This window comes from Phragmites australis, chromosome 13 (assembly GCF_958298935.1).
Source record: "Phragmites australis chromosome 13, lpPhrAust1.1, whole genome shotgun sequence".
NCBI classification, from domain to species: domain Eukaryota; kingdom Viridiplantae; phylum Streptophyta; class Magnoliopsida; order Poales; family Poaceae; genus Phragmites; species Phragmites australis.
This window is the reverse complement of record NC_084933.1, coordinates 16,990,663-17,011,422: the sequence shown is the minus strand read 5'-3', so window position 1 is coordinate 17,011,422 and position 20,760 is coordinate 16,990,663. Positions and strand designations below refer to the sequence as shown.

General features: G+C 43.6%; 1 protein-coding gene across 1 annotated transcript; it reads right to left on the bottom strand.

Annotated features, from left to right (window-relative positions):
* Positions 1 to 9,838: 9,838 nt before the first annotated feature.
* LOC133887740 (leucine-rich repeat extensin-like protein 5) lies at positions 9,839 to 11,365 on the bottom strand. Its single transcript, XM_062327706.1, has one exon. It carries the CDS (start codon positions 11,160 to 11,162, stop codon positions 10,206 to 10,208), a length of 957 nt encoding a protein of 318 aa, XP_062183690.1. The 5' UTR covers positions 11,163 to 11,365; the 3' UTR covers positions 9,839 to 10,205.
* Positions 11,366 to 20,760: the final 9,395 nt, after the last annotated feature.

Below are 20,760 nucleotides of genomic sequence, written 5' to 3'. Positions count from 1 at the left end.
AGCATCGGGTACAGATTCTGCTGGAGTTGCTACAGTACGTTAACAGTACCCGCAAAATCACTGTACCAGCCGAATCTGCAAAAATGCCTCCTCTGCTGGAGATGGCCTAAAGTCATCTCCAACATCTACTTTAAAAATTCATCCCTAAAATATTATTACAGTATTCTCTAATACTATTACATCATTCTCTATTTTTTTTCATCTTCAACAACTACCCTATTTCCTACCTTACATTACTCTCCTCCCCTCTCTGGACCCACATATCGTGCTCTATGAACAGTGATAGGGTAGGGGAGAGAGTCCTTCAAATTTGGGATACGTCCATGCCCTCCCGTATCACTGTAGCACCAGATAGAGGAGCTGCTAGAGTGCTCCTCTGTTCGACGGGATCGGCAAATCGTCAGCACAGTAGCAAGCAACAGTGAAGCGGATGGTTTTGCCGATCCTGCTGGAGAAGGCCTACGGCAACTTCAACCGAGTCGATATCCACCAGCAAATCTGTGCCGCAAGAAATATCGATCCGCTCGGTCAGGAACCGTCATCAACGGAGATTGCTACAGTGCATGTACAGGGAAGTCGATTGGATAGAGGAGACAACAAATTTACGGCTGCAAATAGACTCCGCAATCCTGTTCATGAGAGTGTGGTTGTGGGTTTAAATACAGGAGGAGAGTAATGAAAAATAGAAAATAGAGTAACTGTTGGAGATAAAAAAAAAATAAGGGATACTGTAATAGTGTTAGAGGATACTATAATAATATTATAGAGGATAAATTTTTAAGTATCTGTTGAAGATTATCTTAGAGTATGCACAATATAAAGATACTTACACGAATGCTTAAGGGGAGACAATAATTGTTATATCATCAAGCATCTATATAAAATCAACATCCTACGATGAAAATAATTATTTTGTAGATATATAAACAGTTGGTTTGCTAGTTGAAATAGCGGTCATATTGATCGGATTGCTCTGCGCTCCAAGAGTGCAGCGCCAGGCCAAGCAGTGAGGCCTTGTGCTAGCGCCCATGCGCGCACATCGGTAGCTCCAGCATGGCAACAACCGCGTGAAACCTCCACCAAGCGCCTCGCCAGCTCATTGCATTGTGAATGGCCTTATACAGCTTTCTTCTCTCTCCTCCTTAATTTCATGTCATATCACTAAGATATCCTAGGTGGCACCTAATCTATCTATTATTTTAATATTTAAAAGAAAAAAAAACAACCAGTTCGTATTTAAGGTCACGAAATTACTATATTAATCAAGAAAAAGAAAAAAAATCTAGACCACTTATTGTTACGAACATCTAATTGTATATATTAAACCAAAAAAGTCCATATAAAACTTGATTAATAAATATCTAAATTTGGAATTAAAAATTATGAAAAATTAGCTGCTCAATTTTCATATGGTTTGGGAAGCAAAATATCTAAATAAAAAGTTCAAATAAAATAAAATGAATAATAATTGAAATTGGAGTTAGAATAGAAAAAAGAAGGATCCATATCAAATATAGTCTTAGAAAAAAAATTAAATTGTTATAAATATCAAATGTCTAAATAAATAGTACATGTAAAATACAATTAATCAAATATTATTGTGATAAAATATTGCAGTAAGGCTAGTAACGTTATTAGTGTGGACCACTTATCTTAGTATTTGAGGGGAAAAAAAGAAGCCATCATATTCACTCTCAAAGCCATAAAATTACCACATTAATCTGAAAAACAAAAAGGATCTACACCACTCATTGTTATGATAATCTAACGGTCTAAATTAAAGTAGAGAGTCTATAACAAATACGATTAACAAATAGCTAAATTCAGAATTAAAATATATGGGAAATTATTGGTTTGATTTCCATGCAAATTGGGAAGCAAAATACCTAAACAAAGAGTCCATGTAAAATATAATTAATCAATCATTAATATTCAAAATTTTAAAAATAATGAAATCAATAGTTCAATTTCCATACGGATTGGGAAGCAAATTGTCTAAATAAAGAGTATATAAAAAAGAAAAGGATATACACCATTGATTGTTATCATCATCTAACGGTCTATATTAAACCAAATAGTTCATATCAAATACAATTAATATATAGCTAAATTTGGAATTAAAAATTATGGAAAATTATCACATTAATCGTTGGAAAAAAGAAAGATCCACATTGTTGATCGTGGTGGACCCAAGTTATAACGGTGAGATCTTTGCCTGATTAATTCGGGTATCTATACACCTTACATGAAATCCATAGAAGAGATAGAATCTATTATATAATACAAATATAGATTTGTAATAGAATTTAGAAACAAGTCCAATATTTTCACCTCCGACTCCTAAATCAACCTAGATCACGACACGACAGTCTCCTCGACCAAGAGCTCCTGCCGTGCGTCAAGACAATTCAGTTCCATGAGACAAGTATCCAGCGAGAGGCAAAAGCGGTTAACGTATGAGCCCAATGCCGAGGCAAGCTGGATAAGCAGTTACATCAACGCAGAGCTATGGTCGCAAACTAGGCTAGGGTGAGAGAATGGCGCAAAAGCATATGGCGTGTAAAGTTTTCATCACCCAGTAAACTCGGTCCCACCCTGGGTCGCGTGCTTCCTCAGCATAGCCAAATCGAAGAAGTCAAAGCCATTTGAATCCAATTCAAGGCGCAATTTGCAACCAAACAATATAAAATCAAGACACACAAATCATGTCCATCTTCAATGCACCCTATGAGAGCCATTGAAACATCTTCATCAACAGGATCAGTGGCCAATTGTTGTTGCTACGACCTAGGAATCGATAGCCGATAGATGAAAGGAGCAGCACATGCCTTGAATTGAGCGCCCGTGAGTGAACGGAGCTTAGCCAGCCTAGGGTTGCAACTCTATGGACGAGAGTGGCTACAACAACTTGAGAACCGATAGCCAGTAGACGAAAGGAGCAGCGCATACCTTGAATCGAGCACTTAGGTGAACGGAGCTACGCCAGCCTGGAGTCGCATGCCCATAGATGAGAGCAGTTGTGAAGGCCTGGGAACTGCATGACGATGGATGAACACGGCGTTAGTTGGTCTTGGAGTCATGTTCTAGTAGACGTGCGCGACGACAGCCCCGAATCGCATCACCAATAGATAATCTTCATGAGCCTGGCTAAGGTGAGCTTAGGAATCACCCTTTTCAAGGTCGATTTGATCTGGAGGGGAGAATAGGGAAGGGGGGAAAGGAAGGTGAAGAAAGAGGTGTGGCTTCTTTGCCATGACAAGGTTGGGCAAGAATTGCATCTTGCTTCTTCGCTTCCTCCCTCCAGCATATGCGAGAAGCTAACTATGGTGGGCACCGAGCAAGAAAGTAACCGTGGTCACCAAGTAAGCAAGCAACAACACCAACATTGTGAGCATGAGTGGTAGCATTGCAACGCTACAGAGCTTGCCAATCCATCCATTGCAGTTGAGCTCATCGAGGTTGTCCATGCTGGCGCCCGATTTGAAGGTTGTCCCTTTCCTTCTATCCTCTCTCTGAGATTTCTGAGGCCAAACTAGCTTCGGAACAACCCAAAGCAACACAAGAAATAGAACCACATAAGCAGCAAGAAGTTTACCTAAGCTTAAACTAGCCCATTTGGTTTTGATTTTGTCAACATTTTGTGTGGTTCCAGTATTAGTCTCGTATCACTTGGCTTTACTCTTGCCCATCAACGGCATCGGCAGGGTACAAGTAACCAAACACTGTCTCGTTCTCACCTGCAACAAAAACTCAACAATAGCACCGTGTGTATGATGGTACTTACAAGACTTATACATATGAGTATATATATTTCTGACTCGAAGGATAATGCATTTAGATGGTCGCAAGGAAACTAAGCCACAAGCTGATACATTTGCTTAACTACCATTTTAATCATCTTAATGTATAAGCACATAAGTATGAAGACTTAAGTGAGTCAACTGACATAGAGTTTTAATTTTTCTAGAAAATTTCTATTTTACTACAATCACACCGCGCTTCACTGTTGCAAGGTCATCCTTATGGTCGTTGAGGGAGCAGCGGCAAGCTCGAGAGGAGTAAGGAATCAGCGTGAACAAGAGAGGTAATATTGTAACTTATGCAAGTTTCAAGTATCTGATATCTCTTTTTTAATACACTATGTTAGCTTCACACACATGGAACAAGGGCTAACACAGTGCTCTATATTTAGAACATAATTTGTATGGAGTATTTGCTTACATTTTTTTTCCATATTTAGTGCATGATCTTTTTTATACAACCACAAACAGTTAATAGGGCTTATAAGATAATCTCCGTACCGTAACTGATAAGCAATTGATATGAGTAGTAAAAGAAAAATATTGCGCAATTGCGTGGCAATTAAGAAAATATAGGCGCTTGGACAAGGAGATGTTACTGATGAGACCAAAGATGCTTCGAATAATTTTTTTATACAACTCGGTTCATTTTCTTTTGAGGTGAAACAAGGCAAGTTGAAGGAGAACAAAAAAATTGCTGTTGTGGATCTGTCGTGCAAGAAATTACTTGTCGGAGCTAATTTACACAACAAGAAGAAACCAAAGTCATGTATTCAGATTGGCTCCATGGAGTTAGACGCTGTTTGGTTGGACTGAGGTTTTTAGTTTTTGGCTTTTTCTAGCTGATATCTCTTTGCTATTGATTTTTGTAATAAATTTTTAGCTTCTTAGTACATCAAAAGTTAGAAAAACTTATCTTAACTAGTTTATTAGCTTTTAATTCATTTCGTCAGAAACTAACTTTCCGGCTTTTAAAAAATTAGCTCATAGGTAAAGTGTTGGATTCCACTTCTGGCTTATTTATAAGAATCAGATTTAGGGATTAGTAATCTAGACATATTATTTTAATATTTGTATACGTGAGTTATAGCCAGGTTGCAAGTGGCCTCATTATTTTAATGTTTATTGTTAGGTATTACTTTGAGTCCTTTTGTTAGGGCCGGTTTGTTTGGCGTGTTCTTTTAGTTGTTTTGAAAGCTGTGCTTTTGAATTTTAGCTACTAATTTTTATGATACATTTTTAACTTTTTAACACATCAAAAATTAAAAAAACTACTTTTAACTAGTTTTTCAACTTCTAATTCATTCGCTCAAAAACAGAATTTTAACTTCTTCAAAAATCACTTTTTAGTAATCCTTATTTGTTTGACCTTCGATAGAAGTAGAAGCCGAAAAAGCATACCCTTAAATTGGATTGCTAGTTAGTTGAGTCCAACCTACCCTTAAATTGGATTGCTAGTTAGTTGAGTCCGACTAAAGTCGACGGTCTTGTGTTCGAGTCGGTTGGTAGCCAGGCTGGCCTGCGAGCCATATAAAAGCCTGGGTGCTGTCCCTTGTAAGTAGATTGGTTTTGTTGTGCGTTTGCTGTTGTGGACATAAACTCTAGAGAAGGGCGATCCTCTCCTCATCTATCAAGTTGATTTTAGTGCCGATCTTCGGGATTGTGTTTGAGCACGTGATCAGAAACTCATTTTCTGGATGCGTTGCTTGATTTCTTCGGAAGTCTCTTTCTTCTGAGCGTGACCCAATTCTGGGTACGGGTGGAAAAATTGTTATCTATTGGTTTGCATCTGCTGCTAGTATTCTGTAAGCCATCTTCATCTACGTATTTCTGATGTGATTGCGTGAATTATCCCCTGGTATTTTCATGCAAGTATTGGCCTTTACTCGTGCTGCTATATTGATCTTGCCGAGAAGGATTTGCCGAGCTGCTACTTATGCATGTTCGATTGGTCGTGAGATATATGTCATATACTGCCAAGCTGCTACTGCGAGAGTTTCAGTTTTCTAGTTGTTGTTTGGTCGTGGCTTCATACAAGTAATCATTGATGAGAATTACGGACTTAATTACTGGGCATACGTTGTTGCTTCCTATTGTTCCATCTATTAATTTTGAGAAGGCTATTTGTTGTTAGTCGTCTAGTGCCGTGATGGAGAGGGAAAATTAGGGCATTTGAGGCGAGTGCTCATCAGTCTCCATGATCTGCTTTGAAAAAGTCATTATTTGTTTTATATTTCAGGCAATCACAAGCAATTAGAGATCCTATTTTGGCTCTATTGCGCGGGAAAGGAAATCCTTGCTCATGTTGGCAATTTTGATATTAGAATTTTGCCTAGCAAGAAAAATATTTGGAGAAGAACCAAACTTTTTCAAATATATTTTGCAATTAATAAAAAATATAATTTAAAATTACAAAAACTAACAACTATGTTCCAACAAATACAACTATATCATAACTCCATATCTAAATACAATAGTAGAAGATCAATTTGTATAATTTCTACAAAATTCATACAAATAAAGTTTGGACTCCAACAATATAATTTGTGTAGAATACAATATTATCACACTGAAGTAGAAAAACAAATAAACCATATACATTCGTCCGTACCACCTAGCCTAGACATATGGACTTTGTTCAAATGACTTGGCCTGCCTCCACTTAATTTGTTTTTCTAAATCTACACACATTAGCTTTCACCCTCAAATAACAATGCAGTACTACAATCACGTTGGGAGCATAATATATTTTATTTTGTAGTGATTTTATGTCTTTTGTAAATGAAGGATAATATCACATGCAATGTTAAATTACACCTACTATTTTGATAAAAAAATATATGATAAATCTAGTCATGCTATTTGTGCGGGTCACTTTTGCTAGTTAAGGCGTATGATACAGTGCACTAGGAGTAGTCTAAGTAGCATCACAACAAACACTAACTCTAAACGGTTCTTGTCTGACCATTGGTTTTGGGGAAAAGGAGAGATTAGCTCGTTGACATTCTAACAGAGCGCAATAATATTGTTCTTGTCTGACTCCGGTATGTTTGAGTTGACCTGGGCAAGTTTCTTGAACTCGTCACAGATAGTACCCGTTCAACAACCATTCCATAACCCGCTTGCCTTTGAATGGATCAAACGTACGTACCCAATGACTAACACTGGACCAAGGTAATCCCAGAACACAGATCCAACATTCTCAACAGAAACTATATTATCAATTAATAGTCGCCGAAGGCCAATAATAATTATAGTTACGTTCGATGGTCAAGCCAAACTCAAGCTCGATTCAGCTACGTTTAGAGCTCAAAGTTGAGGCTGGGCTTGGCTTAAAGGAATTAGGTCAACTTGTGCAACTAAAACAAATCAAGACCAATAGCTACTTCCACACTGGAGAACAGATCGAAATGGTGATGCCGCGGAGATCTGGATAGCGCTGATTGGCTCCCAGAGATCAGATTCACGAGCCATGAGTCTGACGAGTGTGAGACCATCTCTAACCATATTTTTTTTTATTTTATTTCCTTCCTGATTCTCTTTTCCGGTCTTATTCTCTTTATTTTCTCTCATCTCTAACAGCTTCACTTCAAGAAGAAATATGAGAGAATTTTGTCACCAAGAGAATGATTTTAAAAATATCTTCGTGACGAAAAACATAAAAAAAATATTAAAACGTTGAAAAAAAATAAAAATTCCTTCGCAACAAGATTTTCACCCACGACGAAAATCCAAAATGGTGGCTCCATATCAAGCACTCCTGACCTGGACAGACTTTGCCGCGGCTGCTTTCCCGGCTGTAAACCGAATCTTTCTCGAAGCACGTGCGAGGGCCAACACGCAGATCCTCCGGCCATGTTTCTTTCTTTTCTTCCACCTAGTGTCATTGTCCGCCGGCAACAAAGCTTCAAACACTGACACATAACAAACTGTGTGTTTGGTTGGAGGAACGAGCTGAGGCGATGATGGATTGTCGGGTCTAACTCCCAATCTAATTCACTTGTTTGGTTTGATAAATTGAATGGGTTGGTTCATCATCACTTCATGCTTTAAAAAGCACATGGTTAGTTTAATTATGAGGATGGTGTCATCTTACCAAATTCATGATATGATCTCGTGATAGATTATCCTATCTAGGATAAATTGATCTCTCAAACCAAACACCTACAAAGTTCAGCACAACATGAGAAACATAATTTTTAGACCCTCGTCTGAAGGTGTGATGAAACTTTCTACATGAAGGGGAAAAATGAGAAATTATGTATCCAGAAGTGAAAGTGTGATTGTCGGAGGATTAACTCCTATCGCAGGGGTCCCGAGAGACCTCTTTTTAGAGATTCGGCCGGGGGATGATCCTGAATAAGTTCGTCGGAGCAATAAATGAAAGTGAACGTAAATGCGACGGCCGGTGGTGGGGGATGATTGACCTAGTGCAAAGAGAAATAAATGCACCGGGGTTTAGACAGGTTCAGACCGCATGGGGGCGTAATACCCTACTCCTGTATGGATGCAATAACTGTCCTGAGGGATGTCCCCTGAGGATGTATCTGGTTACAAGAATATAGTGTCTAACTAAGAGCTTGAGGCTCCTTGTTCTTCGGCAGGAGCTCCGCTCAAGCTTGCTTGCAATGTCTTCGCCTGTTGGCTTGGTTCGTTGTGGGGTTCGTCTTCTTCGTCTGGATTTTTTCTTCTGTTTTTTTCTTCCTCTGTGTGCCGATCCTTTTATGCACCCGCCGGCCGCGACATACCCCGAATGGGAAGGAAGGGGCACAAGTTCCGAGACACCCTGACTGAGAAAGGCGTCATCATCTCCTCTGGGCGAAGTTACTGGGGCGGTGGAAACGCGGCGCGCATCCGGTCACCTGTCACTGTGGACGCCCTGGCAACGGGCGCCGTTGAGAGGGCCCACCGGGCAGCCACCGAGCCACCCGGCGTGCCCGCCCTGTCTTGTTTCTCTGCCACGGCAGGGTGGCAGGCGGAATACCTTGATCCTGACGATGTTATCCCGAGACACACCGGATGATACGGGACGGGACCCGTGCAATTAATAGCCCCACGCGCCCCTGCCAAAGCATGGCAGGGACTGACACTGCGGCGGGAGCAGTTGGATGTGTCAGACCACGCACGCTCATTGAATGCGGCTTCGGCCTCTGACTGATGGACACCTCATCGGTGGGCCCCTCGGGAGCCCTTCTGGGTCGTTGGAGAACCGAGTGCTCTGGGGTACTGTTCACCTCCCCGAGCACTCTCTCCCGAGCACTCTTGCCCGATCCTTCGGGGAACCGAACGCTCGGGGGCCGCCACGCGCAGCCCCGAGCATTCTCTCCCGAGCACTCTTTGTGTGGAACCTTCAGGGAACCGAGCGCTCGGGGACTGCCGCTCGCAGCCCCGAGCACTCTCTCCCGGCACTTTAGCTCTTCTGGTCATCGGGGAACTAGGGCGCTCGGGGATGACCTGGCACCGGCCCGAGCACTTTTCTTCCCGGTACTTAGACTTCGCGGATCGTCGGGGAATTGAGGTGCTTGGAAACCAAAGACTGTGGCCCCGAGCACCTTCTCCCGGAACTTGGACTTTCCTCACCTCGCAGGAGGGACCTCGCGGGATGGTGACACGTGACGGATGGCTGGCCTGGCCTCGGGACTCAGGGGCCCCCGGTTCCTGATACACCGTCAGTGATATAAACATATATTATTTTATAAGATATACATATTTTTTTATAAGTGATTTTTTTTCTGAGATATGTATACTAATTTTTAAGATGTATATACTTTTTTTAAACACTCATTATAGAGGGAGTGTATGTACGTCCGGGAGATATATGCGCGATCAATTAGTTGGATACTAGGACAAGTAATTCAAATACTTTATTTTTTTCTTCTTGTAAAAGCAGTTGTAAAATCGAAGCGATTTGTGTGAGTAGTCTTAGATTTTTTTTGGATTTTGCAGCAACAATTACCTGTGAACAGAGAGAGCACCAGGCTACCAGTTTGGTTACAATCGACCAAGCTAGCATGACAACCATGACCACAACACCAAGGTAAAGAATTAAAAAATCCTCAATTAAACAAGCAATCATTTCCTTGGTCTACGCAGGAGATGTAAACCAAAAGAAAAGAAGAATTAAACAAAGTGCTGGGCGGCCGGCTTTCTTCTAGTCCTAACCACTTTGCCACTGCTTTCGCGATAGTTTTCCGGTCCCTTTCTCCCTCCCTGCTGCCTAGTGGTTGCCCAAGAACAATCAGCAAGAATAAAACGTAGCACTAATCAAATCAGCATCAGTGCCAGGCTCACCACCTTTCGCCTTATCCTCCAGAACAAAAGAATGTCGCAAGAAAAGAAGTGAGAAAATGTAGCTAAGTTCCGGCCGCTGCTGCAGCTGTCTTGGACGGACGCGGCGGCGGCGATCTAAAGATCCGGCAGGCTGCCGAAGAACTCCGCGCAGGTCGTCGGCGACGGCACGGTGGGCGTGGCGAGCAGGTTGCGGGGGCTGGGGACGAACGGGTCGGCGTAGTAGGACGGAAGAGGCCGAGATGCGCCGTTGCTCGGGCCGCCGCCGCAGAAGCCGGACGGTGGGGCGCCGGCCGTGGAGGCGGCTCTGAGGATCGGGCTGAGCTCGTTCAGCCAGCTGATGCAGCTCGGGTCGAACGGCGGTGGCGAGAACAGCCCGGACGCTGCGGCCGGCGGCAGCGACGACGGTAGCGGGGACAGGATGCCTTGCCGCGCAGGCCCGAGAACCGCCGCGAGGGTTCCGTCGTCGACCCCGCTGCCATCCGGGACGTCCACGTAGTCCGGCGCCGGCGCGGGCGTCGGCCGGACGGACCTCTCGATGGTCGCGAGCCGCGCCGCGGGGGACATCGCGGTCGACGGCGACAGCAGCAGCTCCGGCGGCAGGAACGGCGCCTGTCCCAGCACGGCCTCGTCCGTATGGTACTCCTGCTGCGCCTCAGCCGGCGACGGGCCGCCGGAGCCCGGGCCGGTGAGCCGCTGCACGAGCGCCATGAACTCGCTGGGATTGGCGTGGATGACCTTGGGCGACGCGTCGTAGATGATCACCGGCGCCCGCGGCGGCGGCCCGGGCTCCCGCCGTCCCAGCCCCTGCGCCTGCGCTGGCGCCCCCGCCCCCGCCCCCGCCCCCGAGGGCTTCTTGACGGTGTGCGACTCCATCCTCACGTTGAGCCGCGGCGGGCGCTGGCCCTGCAGCGGCCGCCTTGGCGTCGTCGGCCGCCCCGACGACGACGGCGCGTCCATCCTCTGTGCGGTCCCCCAGTCCCTCGGCTCCGACGCAGGCGATGGCAACGAGCCCTCGGCGGCGTGGGTCGGGCCGTGGAGGAAAGGGGGACGGGAATCGGAATGGTTCAACATGAGGGGACGGGGAGTGGCGGGGTGCGTGTGGTGGGTGTGTAACCTCGGCGAGGCAAATGCGATTATGGGAAGGAGGGAAGAGTCAATGAGACTATGGGTTTTACGGAACGGAGGCGGATTTTCTTTTCTTCCGTGGGGTGCCGGTGCCTTGGTTTTTGGTTCCGCGCACGGTGTCGGACGTGAAGGAATCGTTCTTTTTGGGCTGGGTTCTTGAGGCCGGACGGCAGCGGCGGTAGACAAGGCTCGCCGCCGCGTGGCCAGTGCAATTTTTTTTTATACGGCGCGTGCTAACGGCATTATGCGCATAAGATCATCTCCAGCTATGTTCTCTTTATTTTTTTTTTCTGATTCTCCCTTTTATTTTTATATATTTTATTTTCTCTTATTTTTAATAATTTTCTTTTGAAAGAATTCGTGAAGAGCAATGAAAAAGAATCCCGAGGTAAAAGAAGCGAAAGAGAATCTCTTCGTGAAGAGAAACCGTTAAAAAGCTGAAGATAACGAGAATCACTTCGATAAGGGAATATGACTTGCGAAGAAAACCATCAACGATGGTCTAACCGTGGAAAACTCGTCATACGGACTGGACTCGACTCCACGTCGCTTGTTTCCAAAGGGAAGTAGCTCGCAACCGTCAGATCGAGTGCAGCGTCATGTGTTTCGCCTCCTCTGCTCCACTTCTTCCACTGGCAATCCGGTTTTGCTCCATTCCATAGTGTCCTGTGCTTTCCCTCGTCAACATCACATCCAGGTCCGCACACTAGGGATCGGTGCGTCTAGCGTTAACGAGGATGATGAAAGGCCGTGGAACAGGAAACCCTTCTATTTCTGTCTACTAGTTGAGCGCTAGTAAATTACAACAGAAACAAAATTTATATAAGATAATATCAAGCATACGTATATATATTGTTTATATTAATGGATCCAAAGGAGTAATCTCTGACCAATGTTTTTGTCCCGTAGAAATTCAATCACATTCTATTCTTCTCTGAGAATAAGAGTGAAACAGTTTCAATTATCATGTTAGGAAACCACGAAACTGTGACTAATGGTTGTATATATAGATGAGTTAATTGTTGTAAGTCACCCTTAAATGTCTAAAAAATAGAATGATGAAAGCTATATAAATTCTAATTTTTTTATGAAATCTTCATTTATGTGGATGTCCATAACTGCTATACTATCAAACTTTAACCTCCATGGTATTAGTGATGTAAGTTTCCTAACATCAATTCTTAAAACAGTGTTGTATGGCTATATATATAGAGTTTGCAGGCATCTGATAGAAGACAATAAGAACATCTGATTTTTATCTCCCACTCTCTTTGCTCTCTATATTCTTGCATATCAATTTTCGATAGTCAATAAGTAGTTAGTATATAACACGTTATCAGCACGACTATCTCAATAAGCTATCATGAATTATATTTCTTTAAGAACATTTGCTGATCGTCGTATCCTTTTCCACGGTAAGATATTATTTATAGTCTATTTAATTTATATATTGTCTCTATTCTATATTTATACTTTGCATTCGTATATTATAGTTTGCTATGTCGAATCTTGCCAAACTTGATTTCATGGCTTTGGATATTACTGGCAAGTACTTGCTTTGGGTGCTAGATGCTGAAGTTCACTTGAATGCCAATGGGCTTGGTGAAACAATTAAAACAGAAAATAAAGCATCTAATCAAGACAAAGCTAAGACTATGATCTTTATTCGCCACAACCTCTATGAAGGTTTAAAGGCGAAATACCTTACTGATAAAGATCCACCTGTTCTTTGGAATAAATTGAAAGAAAGGTACGATTAAAACAATAATTCACCCAAAGCTCGTTATGATTGGTTGCACCTCAGGTTGCAAAATTATAAGAGTGTTTTTTTAATACAATTCAGCCATGTTTAGAATCACTTCATAATTGTTATTATATAGAGAAAAGATTACTAATGAGAAAATATTAGAGAAAATATACTCTACATTTCATATTTCAAATGTGCTGCTTTAGTAGCGATACTGTGAGAAAGGATTTAAGAAATATTCTGCACTTATTTCTTGTTTACTAGTGGCTAAATAAAATAATGAGCTTTTATTGAAAAACCACGAGTCCCATCCAAGTGGTTCAAGTCCATTCTCAGAAGCAAATGATAATCAAAATAGAGGATGTGGACGAGGTCGCAGATGTGGCCGTGGTCGTGGTTATGAATTTGTATGTGGCTGTGGTAGAGTAAATTATGGTGTTCAATTCAAGAACCCATTCAATCCTCGTAAAAGGCAAGAAAGGGGAGATAAAGAGAAAGGTGAAATAATTGAAAATGCATGCCATTGTTGTGGAGGAAGAACTCATTGGCACGTAACCGTTCTATACCAAAATACCTTGTCGATCTATATCAAGAATCTATATCAAGAATCACTTGAGAAGAAAAAGAAAAAGATAGAGACAAACTTTTCAAGTGGCAGTAGTAATGATATTTTCAAAGATGATCTTATTGGTGCGATAGATTATGGAGAACACGACCACGATGATACAACTCACTTAGATGTTGCTGATCTCTTCACACAAGAATATATCATCTAGTTGTTAGCTATTTCTTCATGCATGAATAAATATGATGTAATAATAGTAAGAATAAAGCATGTTGCACCTTATTTATGAATGAATAATTTCTATTATGTTTGTATTTAGCATTTATGGCTATATTGTTTCACTACTTATAAATTCATATTAAAGAGTAAAGTATATTTTTCTTATCTTGTGACACAAGTTCAACTATTCATACTATATCTGAAAGTGCTAAATTGATATAGGATTCTAGAAGAGCTATAATCATATTACCTTATGGGACAAAGGTAATATATATGAAGCACTATATTCCCCCAAGTCTCAAAAAAATCTATCGATCTTTAAAGATATCCAACAAAATGGATATCACATTAAGATAATGTGTGAGGATAATTTAGAGTACCTCAACATTATAAAGATGTCATTGGGGAAAAAGTATGTGTTAAAAAAATTACAGCATTGCCTTCTGGTTTATACCACACAAATCTCAACAAGAGTGAATCATATACGGTGATAGAACAAAAGTTCACCAACCATGACAACTTTATTATCTGACACGACCGTTTAGACCATCCCAGATCAGTAATGATGCAAAAAAATTGTTAATAATTCATGTGCGCATATGTTGAAGAACCAGATGATTCTTTAATCTAATGACGTTTCATGTGTCGCATGCTCTAAGAAAAACTAATTGTGCATCCATCACTGGCTAAAGTTGAACATGAATCCCTTACTTTTCTAGAGCGCATACAAGGAGATATATGTGGATCCATTCATCCACCAAGTGGACCATTTAGATACTTCATGGTTTTAATTGATGCATCAACTAGATGGTCACACGTCTCCTTGTTATCAGCCCGCAACCTAGCATTTACGTGGTTGTTGGCTCAAATAATCAAGCTACAGGCACAATTTCCGGAAAATCCTATCAAAGCTATACGATTGAATAATGCCGGTGAATTTACATTAAAAAAAATTCGACAGTTATTACATGTCGATTGCAACATGTGTTGTACATCTTGTAGCACATATTCATACATAAAATGGTCTTACAAAATCACTTATCAAAATAGCTCTAATTAATAACAAGACCGTTACTTATGAAGTCAAAACTCCCAACACATGGTTGAGGTCATGCTATTTTGCGTGCAACAACATTAATTCGTATTAGGCCAACGAGTTATCATACTTACTTCCCGTTATAATTAGTTTATGGCAAAGAGCCAGATATTTCCCATCTCATAACTTTTGGATATACGATATATGTTCCAATTGCTCCACCAAAACACACTAAGATGGGACCACAAAGAAGATTGGGAATATATGTTGGGTATGAGTCCCCAACTATAACAAAGTATATTGAACCATCAACAGGAGATGTATTTACCACTAGATTTGCTTATTGTCATTTTGATGAATCAAATTTACCAACAACTGGGGAGATAACAAGCAGCTGTTGGAATGAATTATCACTATCTCATTTTGATGCTTGTACAAAAAATATGAAAAAGAAGTTCAAAGGATAATTCATTTACAAAGTTTAGCGAATAATTTGTCTGACGCTTTCACAGACTTGAAAAGAGTGACAAAGTCACATATTCTAGCTGCTAATGATCCCGAAAAAAATAATATCCAAAACAGGTAACCGTCCACCGCTAACGAATCAAAACCTACTATAAAACGCGGTAGATCATTGGGTTCCAAAGACAAAAATCCTTGAAAAAGAAAAGGAACAAAGAATCAAGATGGCCAGGTCGAGGAAATAACGATAATTCAAGAAAAATCTCTTGAAGAGATAGCAGACATGGCAAATAGTAATACTATAGAAGAAATAAATGTACCTGATTCTTTAGAAAATGAGATCTCATTAAACTATGTCATGTCCAATTTTTTTTGAAATTGTGATAAAGTCATCTTTGATGATGCATTTGCATATAACCTAGCTCTATAAATTATGGATGAAAATGAGGATCAAGAACCTCAACCAGTCGTGGAATGCAAACAAAGAAAAGATTGACCAAAATAGAATAACACAATTCAAGTAGAATTGAATTCCCTCACAAATGAGAATTTTTTGGACCTGTAACCCATGCACCTAATGGTGTCAAACCTGTTAGTTATAAATAGGTATTTGTGCAAAAACAAAATGAGAAGGGAGACATTACAACATACAAGGCACGATTAGTTGATTAAGGATTCTCCCAAAGACATGTTATAGATTATGAAGGAATGTACTCTTCTATGATAGATGCAATAACTTTTAGATATCTTATTAGTCTAGCAACAAAAAATAATCTTGACTTGCGTCTAATGGATGTTCTTACAACATACTTATATGGATCGCTTGACAATGACATATATATGAAACTCCTTGAAGGGTTTAAACTGCCAGGAGTAGGTTCTTGAGAACAATATTCAATCAAATTGAACAAGTCATTATATGGATTAAAGCAATCTAGGTGAATATGGTATAATCGTCTCAGTTAATATTTGATAAAAGAGGGGTACAAGAATGGCTCTATTTGTTCGGAGGAGGATTTCTTAAAGGTGTAGTGAGTGGAAGGCATAACCAGGACCATTAATTGTTACATCGAGATCTGTGGGAGGGCACATGTACGGGAAATTTTGATTTTGAAAAAAATAGAACTGAGTAGGGCAACATCGGGCTGGTGGGTGGGTGGGCTGTGGACCAAGGTGCTAGACGGACAAAGAGTTAGAGGTAGTGGTCGTTCTGTGGTCCAAAACAATTGACTGAGGAAGGAAGAGGAACATTCGGAGAGGTGTGTGTGGTTCCTGCATACAAATTTTCAGGCAACCCATTCTCCCCTTACAGATTGTGAGGCCTTTATTGTTAGGACAGGATAGTCGCTGGCGGCTGGGGAGGTGTGTCCGGTGCTAGCGGGGAAACCAGCAACAAGAGGTGTAGGGTGGAGGTGGCAGCGGCAAGAGCTGAAGGGTGGGCCGAGGATCGTAGTCGAGGGCGAAGAGCGAACATGGCAGCGTCAATGTTGGAGCACAACCATGATCCGTGTCAATGGTGCCACGGCGCCGGGAGTGGCACGAAGACGGCTGCAGGCTCGGAGGATGGCGACAACCTGGATCCGGCTCCTCCAGGGTGCCTACACTCATATTGGTCATCATTGCTCTCTCCTCCCTGTGCCAAATCTAATGCAATGAGGATCAGATGACTACTCGAGACGAGGAGGCCATGGATCCAAGGACAACAGCATGATGGGAGGTCAACTCACCACAGAGAAGTCAGATCGGATCCGCCGCCGGGAGGTACAAGACCCACTCAACGTGGCCAGTGCAGACGATGACGCAGCCGACCATGGGGTTAGGGCTGGTGTGGTTGGCTGCCTTGCGCGCCAGCTCCATGCACCACCGCATGTAGCGCCTGTCCATGTTGCCTGACTACGCCTGGCACCATATGCTGGCTGTGAGCCCGCGCTCGCCCCCAACTACGAGACGGGTGTTGGAACGGAAGGCTATGGAGGTGATGTAGATGGGGGCGAGGTGGGGGCGCTGGAAGGGGAGGAGGCGTTGTGGCTGTGTGTATTGAGCAAGCAAAGAGCGCGGCGTGGATCTGGAAGAGAGTTGTGGCGGCATGGATTGAGCGAGCGGGGATTGAGATGCGTTGGATTGTGTTGATAGGGCTATGACAATGAGTGCGAATGGGAGGACACACGATAGGACGGATGATGCACCGGTGCGGGCGGAAGGCAGACGGATGAAAGATGCGAGCGGATGGATGAAGGGTGGGCAGATGAACGAATTGAATCAAAATGTTTTAAGTAGCAGAGATAGAGATAACGCTCGTGCTATATCTTAGTGCTGTGATTTCTTCTTTTACAAATGGTTCAGCCTGCCAGATTCGCTGTGGTATAGCGTAAAAAATATGATTCGTATTTTGAATGGGTCTGTCGCGGGGTCGATGACTACGGTAGGAGGCATCGGTCCTTCCGTGCATGCACCTCGGCGTCTCAGTCGGCTCAAGGCGCCAATGCTACAAGATAGCAGACAAGGCGTCCGATTTGATGTTAGTCATCTCGGCATCAACAAGTGCCGAATGGGGGAGGACAGTGTGAAACGATTGCTATAACTTGTTGCGCGCTTACAACCTGGTTGGGGGATCAAGTAGACACCTGATTTTAGGTTATTACATAGTTTATTTTTTTTAATTTAATTAGTTGAGAGTGAACCTCTAGTTCATTTTTTTAAGTTTTGAGTCGATCTAAAAACCTAAAAAAATACAAAAACATTCATCTCTAAACCTATGCCTAGACCATGTCAGGGTTAGGGCTGGCAATAGGTCGATTGGGTTCGGGTTGAGCAAAAGCATGCCTGACCCGAAACCCACCAGCCATAACCCTACCCGAATCCGAGTGCCCAAACGGACTAAAATAAAAACTCGAACCCAAACCTGTCAGACGTCCGTTGGGTTTCGGGCGCCCATCAGGCGGGGGCAACGGGGAGGGGCACAACGGGGCCAGACGGCGCTGGGCGGCGTGGTTGGGCAGCATGGGGCAGCGACAAGCTGGTGTGGTCAGTGAGTCTTGGTTGCGCCGAGGTGGGGGCATGTCAGGGCGGGATGGCGCTGGGGAGGGGGTAGGCGGCAAGATGGGTCGGGGTGGCGCCGAGGAGGGGGCAGGGCAACGACAATGCGGCGACGGTGGGCCGATGTGGTTGGGCGGCACCAGGGAGGGGGCAGGTCGGGGCAAGGAGGGGTTGCCGCGCCATGGAAGGTGTAGGTCGGGGCTGCCACGAACAGATGCATCGGTTGGTGAGAGAGAGATTGGATAGATGGGCCGAATGGATTGGATGGGCCGATAGAAAGTAAAAATTAAATAACCTGTACAAAATTTTATGGGTACCTGACCCGACCCGCAGGTGTATTTAGAAATCCGAACCTGATCCAATTCATTTTGGGTACCCAACCGGCTAGATCCGTTGTCAAAAATTTGAACCCAAACTCAGACCTGTCAAACGTAGAACCTGTGGGTACCCATATCCACAGGTCCCATTGCCCGCCCTAGTTAGGGTCATAGCATAGGGCCCTTATGCTCCAATTGGGGTGGGCTGAAATCGGCTAGGTTCCAAGCTCAATCAGTTTGGGAGCTTGGAGATGATATATGGGCCTCAATTAGGCTCCTAACGCCCGTATTTGGGTATCAATTGCCTAATAATGGACTATCGGAGCCATTTGGATTCCTATCTTTTCCCTGTTAACAATCCTATCGATAGTGCTTGTATTTCGAAGTACTACTCCGATGGGCTTCTTACGTTCAAGAAAAAGAAAAAACCTACCATGGGCCTGTTCTTTGTTGGTCTGCCGAATTGCGGTCTACCAGATATTAATACATGTGCTAGCCTTTTTTAGATATAGGGAGTTTCGTTTCATCTAGATATTGATACCTGTGCTAGCTAGTAAGCTAGAGATATGCTACTACATCTATTGATCTGATTCGAGGTTGTTAAAGTTCTCTTTGATTTAGTAAGGACCAAATCACAGGAGTTCGATAGTAAATCTTCCTAGCACATAACGGGTGGAACTTGACCTTAGAGTCCATGTCTTCCAGCCTGGCATCCTTGTGCGATTTTTTTAGAAATTTTACTGTGGTCTTAGTATAATTTGGGTTATCTATTTTTGATCGGATTGTCTAAATTAGTTAAAATACTTCTCATTATCTAGAGGTAATATAAAGAGTATATGAGAGTAATATATGGAGTATAATGATATTTTTGGAGAGAAAACAAATATTATGGAAGTAATAATGTGCAAAGTAAGACTAGTTATACCCGTTCAGCCCCTTCGTGACACCAATGTGCACCACCACTCCTGTGACGTCGTTGCCAGCGGTGGCAGTGGCCGGCGGAAAGGGCAGCCACCACGTCTACGTGACTCTACGTCTCTACCCCAGCGCGCGGAGGGTCATTGTGGCCGCCAGCTCAAGTGCCACGTGGTGCTCCTGCCGACTGCAGGGGAGACCGTCCGGGAGGCGACGGTGCTGTGCCGGTTGGCCTTCCCGATCGCGCTGACCGTGTTGCTGCTCTACTCGTGGATGGTCCTATTGATGCCCTTCCTGGGCTCCATCGGTGACCTCTCGCTGGCCGCGGGCTCCCTCACCATCGCCTTCGCCAACATCGCTGGTTACTCGGTGCTGTCAGGGCTCTCGCTCGGCATGGACCCGCTATGCTCCCAGGCATTCGATCGATGCTAACCATCCGCGCCTGTTGGGCCTCACCCTGTACCGCTCCGTCGCCTTCCTCGGCCAGGACCGCGAGATCACGGCACTCGCGCAGCAGTACATCCGCTTCTCCCTCCCTTACCTCTTATCCGTCTCCCTCATTCACCTGATCTGCGTATACCTCCGGTCATAGGGGATCACGCGGCCACTCACCGCCGCCGTGCTCTTCCATGTGCTGACAAACTACGTGCTGGTGGGGCGCCTCAGGCTCGGGGTGCCCGGTGTGGCAGCCGCGGTGTCGGCGTCGAACTTCGTGCTCCTCGGCGTGCTGCTCGCGAACTTCGTCGACTACCGCGACGAGGCACTGCGCGTAGCGGGGGTGCCCACAGTGAAGTGGCTCGTCAGGTGGGGTCCCCTCGTGCGGCTGGCCGCGCCCATCTACGTGTCAGTGTGCCTGGAACGGTGGTGGTACGAGGTGATGATCCTGCTACGCGGCTTCCTGCCAAACCCGAAGCCGGCGGTGGCATCCACGGGCGTGCTCATGCAGGCGACGACGCTGGTGTACGTGTTCCCGTCGTCACTCGGGTTCGGTGGGTGTCCGCGCAGGTGGGAAACGAGCTGGACACTACCGTATGGTGGGTAATTTTAACGAAAATATGATAATTATAAAGATATCTAATCAAGTGGATGATCAGATTAAATTTATACTATCTTTTACTTATAAGTAGTATGAAGTACCGTAAAAATCCTTTTTTTATAAAGGAATATACATTATTCCAGCATCTGTATTATATGATGCACTAAACATCTACATTCCATTGTGTCTTTACAGTTTTGCTCAGTTGGAA

What these genes read in the sequence shown, in the direction of transcription:
- LOC133887740 (XM_062327706.1), bottom strand. Translation starts at nt 11,162, where the DNA reads ATGTTGAACCATTCCGATTCCCGTCCCCCTTTCCTCCACGGCCCGACC.